Source organism: Lemur catta, chromosome 11, assembly GCF_020740605.2.
Source record: "Lemur catta isolate mLemCat1 chromosome 11, mLemCat1.pri, whole genome shotgun sequence".
NCBI lineage: Eukaryota > Metazoa > Chordata > Mammalia > Primates > Lemuridae > Lemur > Lemur catta.
The window spans coordinates 53,523,873-53,532,700 of record NC_059138.1 but is presented as its reverse complement, the minus strand read 5'-3'; the positions used below and the strand labels follow the sequence as shown (position 1 = coordinate 53,532,700).

The 8,828-nt window shown below is 36.2% G+C and overlaps 1 protein-coding gene across 1 annotated transcript in view; it reads left to right on the top strand.

Moving 5' to 3' along the window:
• The first annotated feature begins 444 nt into the window (after positions 1 to 444).
• HEPACAM2 (HEPACAM family member 2) overlaps positions 445 to 8,828 on the top strand; it is a 34,143-nt gene continuing 25,759 nt past the window's right edge. Inside the window, exons 1-2 of the mRNA XM_045565182.1 lie at positions 445 to 530; positions 7,677 to 8,030. Of these exons, the coding sequence (XP_045421138.1) occupies positions 452 to 530; positions 7,677 to 8,030 (433 nt within the window). The 5' untranslated portion in view covers positions 445 to 451. The remainder of the gene's footprint in view (positions 531 to 7,676; positions 8,031 to 8,828) is intronic.

Here is an 8,828-nt window from a genome sequence, read left to right as displayed (position 1 = left end):
GGAGATACAGAAACTGCTTTAATTTTCATAGAAAACATTTTTTTATTTCAAAATAATGTAGTTTTGCATGATAGGAAACCAGCTTTTGTTTTTGAGGAAATTTCACAATATGCTCTCATTAGGAAAGCATACTGTTTTTCAATAAAATCATCCGAAACTTTGTTTTTCTTAGTGTGATTTTTAATAACTAAGAATAATTTATAAAATATACAGACAATTATTGATAATTGCTAAGAAACTGTTCTGGAAGTCATAAGCCTGTATCCTTGTAAAGCATATAACAGGTGTTCCCACTCCCTGTGTCCTTTGTATACACATTCATTCTGTATTCAAATCACAGAAGCAAGAGTCAGGATAGGGTCTGTTACCTCACTGCTAATTTCCCTAGCAAATAAACCAGCAGCTGCTGGTCCATGTACCAAGTTACCACAGAGAACAGGGCACTGTATGCATGGGACAGGATGCTTTCATGGAGCCTTCCAGCAGCATGGTTGCAGTCTTTCAGTGCAAGATGTACCTCCTTCTCTTAGGTAAGGCCCTGCGTGAATTATGTTTTAGCTGTCTGCTGTTTTGGGGGATTTTTTTTTTATTGTGGGTGTAAAGTAAATATTTGCTTTAGGCTGTAGATTCACTCAGATAATTGAAGAGCAGGTCAGAACCTTTTTACAATAACACACTGTTCCAGCAAAAAAGCAGGAACATTTAGGGGAAATGAGGCTCAATAAATATAGATTGCTGTTATTTCCTTAGAATAAAATTATTGTCAATAACACTCATTAAGAAAGTTAAGACATTCTAAAAATCTAATCAATTTCTTCTTTTTAGAGTTCACATGTAGATTCAATAGTCTTTAATGCATTTATTTTGGCAAATATTCTAATAGGCCATGAAATTGTGACCGCTTAGAGTGAAAACTCAAAATAGTTTATGAAAATGGTTTTCTTCTTAAAAAGTTAAAGATCTTGCTACAAACTGTTGACTCTGCTTTATTTTAAATTGTCCATCTCATATTATGAAATATGGAAAAAGGTCAGCTTCCAAACTGACAAAACAAAATCTTGTACACAAAAGGGAGAACTGTGTTGGGAAGGATTATTTCTCCAAAATGCCTTTAGCTTTTCTCTTTGTTCAATAGATAGTAGTCCTGTAAAATTTTTTTAGCTGTGCCTTAATATTTTTTTCCTCACTCTCCTCTTTATCCTTAGAGTTTAAAGAAGTCTGTGTACAATACTCCCACTGTTTTTATCTGTCAACATTATTTTCACCAGATTTTCTCTTTCAATTCTTCCTCTTTGTTGGTTTTAAAAGTCAACTTAGTTTCTTGTTTTGTTTATATTCAACAGATAGAAATTTTTAAAAAAGCTATATTCCTTAAATTTTAAGAACAACTTAGGTATATAAGCAATTTGTTTTAGACTTCTTCAGTTACTTAGAGCCTTACTTTCACTTGTATATTTTGTTACAGTTTTCACTGAAAATGGGATTGTTTTTCAAATTTAAACCTAATATACATATCCCATATATTTGAAATGTATAGTTTATAAATTTTTTAAAAGTCTTTGAGTTTCCTGTAGTTGTGATTCTTAAGTTATTACAGTGTTTGTTACCAAATTAAAACAAAAAACTAGATTTTTATTTTTAGAAATTTTTTGAAAAATTAAACAATTACTGTAACTGTCTCTTCATCTTTGTTCGTTTTTCTTGGTTTTGAAAGTATCCCATGTCAGTACCCCACTTATTTTTAATTTTAAAACTCTAGGACTGTTGTAATTTCATAAGTGATGTTTTTGTAATTGGCTTTAAGAACTTAGAGACAATTCAGTTGAGGAATTCAACTAAAATAAAATAAAATGTGCTTTAGAGAAATTGCATGTTTATAAATAGTTAAATCAGTTATTATACTTTAAGATTTTCTTTCTTATGCAGATTTACTTTTCTCCATTGGTAGTGTGCTATAAAGACCACAAGTAATGTGGAAATCTTTTTGCTTTTAGGAATATTGAGTTTTTGTTCGTTTTTTCTTTTTAAAAATCTAAAAATTTTGAAGCCTAAAATGTACCATTTGTACAGTCTATTCAAAATACAACTTCATAATTTCTGTTTTCTCTAAAGATGCAAGAGTTTATTTTCAGTCAACAATAGTTGTGTTATGGTTGCAAATACCATGCATGATAATGAGGAAGTAAATGCCAACTATTTTGAGCTACAGTAGAGGTCACTTTGTGAAGTCTGGTGTTTATATTCAATACAATGAAACTGGTCTAGGGAGTCCTTTGTTGCTGGAATATAGATAAATTTCACTTAGCTATATAAGCAATTTGTTTTAGACTTCTTCAGTTGCCTAAAGCCTTACTTTCACTTGTATATTTTGTTAACAGTTTTCATTGAAAATGGGATTGTTTTTCAAATTTAAACCTAATGTGTTTGAAATGTAAAGTTTATAAATTTTTTAAAAGTCTTTAAGTTTCCCATAGTTGTGATTCTTCCAGTTATTACAAGACTTCAAGTGTTCCTTAACACTGGATACTCTTTTATAATGCTATTGTTATACAGTTTAAGAGAATCTGTAAAGGGAAGATCATTGCTGTAATTTTGTGTGCCAGATTATGAATGATATTATCAGTGTTTCTTGAGATTAGTGTAATGCTTTACATGCAAAAAGTCTGAGTTTTTCTTTTTTATTCTCAAAGTATTAGTGAATCTAACAATAAAACTGAATTTTCATTTAAGTCCAAATATTTGAAATATCAAAAGGAAATTAAAATTTCATCAGCTTTTATATTATTTATTTTCTTGAAGCTTATTTGTTATTACAGAGGATGACCTTCTAAAATCAGTAGTTCAGTCGTTTATTTTTTTTTTCTCTTTTTTTTTTTTGTTCCCACCAAGCAAGAGTTTAGTCCTTTAGGTTTTCTCAAACAACTAGAAAAGAGCACTTGACTATTTCTCAAAATAAAGCTAATTTTTCTAAAATTAATAACCTACTGTGTTTGACAGCATGGATTCATCACATCTGTAATGGGAAACACAATGGCAAGAAGAGTATGTTTCTGAAATGCAGAAGCAGCATTCAGTTATCTGTTTATTCTCCAAATTTCACTACAAGTAAAGATTGCATCATATCAATAGGTTCATGTCTGTCCTGCAAAATGAAAAGATTTGAGGTGGATGAGATAAGATACTGTATAAAGAAAATTTCATTCCTTGCTGACATTCTTATAACTTGCTACCTATAATTTATCTGATAAAAATGATGTAGGCAATCTCGAAAGAAACAGCTATTGTAACAGCTGTGTTATCTCTCACTGTCGAACACACATTTGAAAAAGCACGTATATTTGAAAAAATATTTTTCATTTCTTAAGAAAGCATTGAATATGTTCAGAGATATTGTTGATAATATATTATGTAAGGTATTATTAAATGATGCAGTCTCTAAAATAGCCCAAAAAACTAGTTTCCCCCCTAAACAATTATCATAAAGGTCATAAAAATGTTATTTTTTACTAAAGTATTTTCATTTTGCTCTGCATTGCAATATTTGCATTGTTTTTAATATTTTATTAAATAAAGCCTTCTTCCCCTAACTTTGGTCATAGATTCTCTAACAAGTCTTTTCATATTTAAGATTAAATGATCTGAAGCAAGATCCAAAAGTCAGCAACATTTCTAGTCTAGTAATATTGTCACTCCATAATGATAAGTTACCTCCCAGTCATTTCCAGAATATTAAATATTCTTAAATATTAAATTATTAAATAAATCTCAGTCTTTTTCAACTACAAAGTAAACTAAAAGGGTTTGTTCTCTTTTAAAAAAAAAAAAGCAAACAAGGACTTTTGCGATGACTGTCCCAAAAGACAAGGATAGATTGGGTGGAATTGTATTCAGGCCATCTTAGCCTAGAGGTGGTTTCTAGGTTAAGCTGTTAAATGTCTTAAATGGACCAATAAGTCAATGACAAAACTGCTCCCCGCCAGAGGCATCTACCTCCTGTTACGTTAGCAGCCATGCTGCCTTTTCCGGTGCATTCCCAAGGCAATGATGTGGACTCCACCGTTCCCCTTCGTAGCAGACACAGAATTGCCACTTTGCTAAAGGATATCCAGAGATTGACCAAAAACTGAGATTCAATACTTCAAAATTCTTCAGGCCCTCTCTCAATTTGAGTCCTCTCAATTCTTTGGGCCTTTCAAATGTATTATAGGTTGCTGCTACCCTGAGAAAAACACCTCAGGATGTCAAGAACATAAAACTGAGAGAGTCAAGGAAGGCCTTAGACTTCATCTAATATTACGCCCTTTTCACACATGAGAAAACTGAGGCAGAGAATTAAAATGACTCCTCTAAGATCACCTTGCTGAGCACTTACCATTTTGTCTCAAGTATGCATTCTTTATTAAGATCTCACATTTTAGTGGATTTTTAACTTCATCAGTGTATCAAATACTGTAATCTGTCTACAAGGTTAGAGAATAGGTTCCTGAAAATCCTTATTTCAGGGCAATTTACAAGAGATAAATTTAACATTAACTGGCAGACATAGGACAAGGGAGTCCCAAATCAGGAGTGAAGCATGAAACCCTCATAAATATTTTCATGTTCACTCAATTGAAAAAAATAAAGAGCAATACAATAAATACAGTGAAAGTTACATTTTAAATATCCTAAGTTAGTAATAACAGGTACTAAAAACTAATTTTTATTTATTACTTACCAGGAACCTGTCAGCAGCTTGCTGTTTCCAATTTCAATGAAAGGCATGTGAATGTATTTTGTTTTGTACAGAAAACACATACACTAAGAGGAATCTTTTCCTGTGCTGATCCCCCATCCAAAGGCTGAGTGTCTCTCTAAATTTATGACTTTAAGAGCTTCACTCCCTCGGTCAGCCTCTGCTACAGATATCTTAGACATCACTAGTTTTAAGGCTTAGATTTACTCTCCCATCTTCCTTTCATTATCCTGCTATTTCCTTGCAAAAACCACTACTGCTTTTCTTCAGTCCCCTTCATCTCCTCTTTAGAATTTCCAGCACCCAGTTCCCTTGTTTTCTAATCACTCAAATTAGAAAAAAAAAAAAATCCAAATTTAACATTCTTACACTTGCCAGAAAAGAATACAGAAACAAATCCTCATACCTTTTTAACTTCTTTGTTATGGACCAAATCACTGAAGTGAATGTGCAAGTACAGTCCATTATCAGAAAAAAAAAAAATAGAAGTTAATCACAAATACATACACAAGCCAAAAAGACTATATGACACATCTTTATGTTTCCCATGTAGTCACCGACTTTTCAGTCCATACAGTCAGTTCAGTTGAGTGTCTATGAGTCTCTTCTCCCTCTAACCTCCTCTTCCTCTTGGGCTTTCTCCCCCTGAGTTCTTTGCTCTAACTTCCCTGCTCACCCCAAAGTCTCACTCTCTACTAATAGCTAGCCAATAATTGCCATAGTCATGGCGATCTTTGCTTCCATCTCCACCCTGGGAAGGAAGGAGAGATTTACTGTTGGTAGAACTGGATTCCTCATAGAAACAGGCCTACATCCTTGAGTTTCTCCAAAGAAATCATCACAAAAGGTAAACAGGCCTTTCCACCTTTCCTTTCCTAGTATTGATGGCCTTTTATGACATGACTTGAATGCGTGAAGACCTCCTCCCTAGTAGCAATGTAAAGAGGAAGCAATCAAAGAGGATAAAAGTTTTGTATATAAGAAAATTGAAATTGTAAAATCCCTCTATTTGTACCTAATTTCCATCTCTTCTCACTTGCTCAAGGATTTTATTCCACCTTCACCCATATCTGTTCTGCATCATCAGCATTTCCCTTTCAGTGAAATGTTCCCAGTAGCAAAAACCTTTTGATTTCACGTGTTAGATCCCTCTTAGCTCCTGCACCATCTCTCTGCTCCCCTTCACAGCAAAACTCCTCAAAAGCGTTGTCTATACTCATTGTCTTCGATTTCCTTTCCATTCTCTCTTTTTCCTCTCACTGTTCAAAATACTTCCCCTTCTCTCCCCTGATACTTCAAATATTCCTATGATTTAGGTACCATATTTCTCCCTTTTAAAATGAGAATTTTGAAGCTTTTAATTAGAGTTTCAGCAACATGGTAGCCTAAGCTAAGGAGGACTCTCTTCCCACTGCAAATACATAGAAATGCTAAATAAAACAAAACAATATATCATGGCTTAAGGAAAAAATGGGGAAATCTCTAGGTGCCAGAAACTAGGAAGAAACCTGAAGACGTAGCACTGAGTGCACAGACTCCAACAGCCCAGGCACTGCCCAGGCCTCCAGACCCACTTTTTCTCTCTTAAACTCACTTTAATCAGGCTTTTATGTCCAGAATATCCTTTTGACATTGCCTCTTGGGTGTCTAAGGGGCATCTCAAAACGAACATGCCTAAATCTGACTCCTGATCATCCTCTAAAACACCTGCTCTCCCCACAGTCTTCCCCATGATGGAGATGCAACTCCATTCTTGACTCCTCTTTGTTTTTTATATCCCACTTACAAAATGTTAGCACATCCTGTTAGCACCACCAGACTTTACCCTGTGCGTATATTTTTGTTGTTGTTTGTTTGGTGGAGGGAAACGGTCTCACTGTGTCACCCAGGCTGGAGTGCAGTGGCTCAATCATAGCTAACTGTGGCTTTGAACTCTTGGGCTCAAGCGATCCTTCTGCCTCAGCCTCCCAAAGTGCTGGGATTACAGGCGTGAGCCCACAATATCTTTTACTACCACCCTAGTCTCCAGCATGGTCATCTCTTGCCTGTTTTATTGCAGGCACCTCCTAAGTGTTCTCCCTGCTCTGGCTCTTGCCCCTATTGCCATCTATCCTCACAGCAGCTAGAGTGAGTTCAATAAAACATAAGAAAAGTCATATCCCTTCTCTGCTCGCAAAACTCCAGTTGCATCCCCATCTTAGAGAAAAGTGCCAAAGTCTTTCCCATGGTGCTAAGGTCCTGTCCATTCTGTCGGGGCCAGCTCACTGACCTCAGATTCTACCATGTTCCCTCTCCTCTACTCTGTTCCATCCATACCTGCCTCTTACTGTTCCTCAAATACACCAGCCAGATGCCTGGTCTGAGCAGGAATGACTGAGCATGACTGATAATGGTTTAATGCCACTCTCCTTAGGACATTTGCATTTGGCAAGGCTTTGGCTAAAGGGAAAAACTTCCAAAAATGGAATATTAAGTCACTTCAGAAGGCTTTAGGGGAAATATTTGGGAGGAAATAACCCCTCAGTTATACAAAGTATATAAATAAACATAGTTTAATTAGGATATGATATGACACGGACATTAATATAGTCATAATTTCAAATGTTTTTGATGGTTTCTTTGGACTTCAGAGCTAATAATCTCTCCCAGTTCTCCTTTTCCCTTTATTCTTCAACAGTCATAGGTAATAACTTCTGCTTTTCCTTTTCATCTTGTCTTTAGAGAAGTCATGCAATCAGCAGTCTTTGGGTGGAGTTTTTTAAACACCAAAGATTTCAGAGACAAATATTTACTTCTATATGTAACCGGTACTAGAATGGTCAGTACCTAGAAGCTGCTCTCCTTTGAAAAGGATTATCACCTGATCAAGTTCTGTCTGCGGTTGCCCCTTTAGACTGTGAAATGTGGCTCACGGTCTTCACAGCTTTCCTTTCCTTTGCAGCGGGTGCTTGTTCAGGGCTGAAGGTGACGGTGCCTTCACACACCGTCCACGGCATCAGGGGTCAGGCCCTCTACCTCCCCGTGCACTATGGCTTCCACACCCCGGCATCAGACATCCAGGTCATATGGCTGTTTGAGAGGCCCCATACGATGCCCAAATACCTGCTAGGCTCTGTGAATAAGTCTGTGGTTCCTGACTTGGAATACCAGCACAAGTTCACCATGATGCCACCCAATGCATCTCTACTCATCAACCCACTGCAGTTCACTGATGAAGGCAATTACATTGTGAAGGTCAACATCCAGGGAAACGGAACGCTGTCTGCTAGTCAGAAGATACAAGTCACTGTTGATGGTGAGTCCACTCTAAGTGTATGTGGGCAGCAGGCTAGCGTGCTAGTTAGCAAAGGCTCGGGAAACTAAATGACCTGGGTTTTAGGTCCTGGCTCTGCAACTCTGGGCGAATTAATTAATTTTCAAAGCCTCACTCTCATGGCACTAACGACATTATCTACTTCATGAGGCTTTCTGAGGATTAAAAAAGTAGACATGCGTGTAAAAGATATGCCCAGTGCCCAGCAAAAGGTAATCAAGCAATAACTTATTATGTTTTTGCCTGGGAACTATCAAATATAAAGTTGCTTATATAGTGAGATGGAGAAAATATTATTTACTCAGTAGGAGAATACACTCTGGAAGAGCCCTATTTTTGTCCCATGGAGATTTTTATTTTGGTACACTGTTCAGGAGAGGATAAGATTTACTCAAGGACCATACTAAAGGACAATAGAAATGCCTGGAAATGTCCTCCAAGAGGGACTGGTCTCAGCTAACTTGCAGACACTTATTTTCCTTAGTGAGATATATAAGTGGCATACCTTAAATATACTATATTCAAAGCCCAACTTCTAGTTTTTTCTCTGTAGACCTGTTTATTTGACAATAATCTCCATTTTAGTAAGTTCAAAAACCATTCTGTCAACTGCCTGAGCCAAAACCTTGCAGTCATCATTGGCCCCCTCTTTTTCTCACATCCCACATGCAGTCCACAAGAAAGCCCTGCTGGCTTTACCTTCAAAATATTAATATAGACGAAGTCCAACCACTTCTCACCACCCCCACTATTGCCCCACTCAACACTGCCATCAGCTGT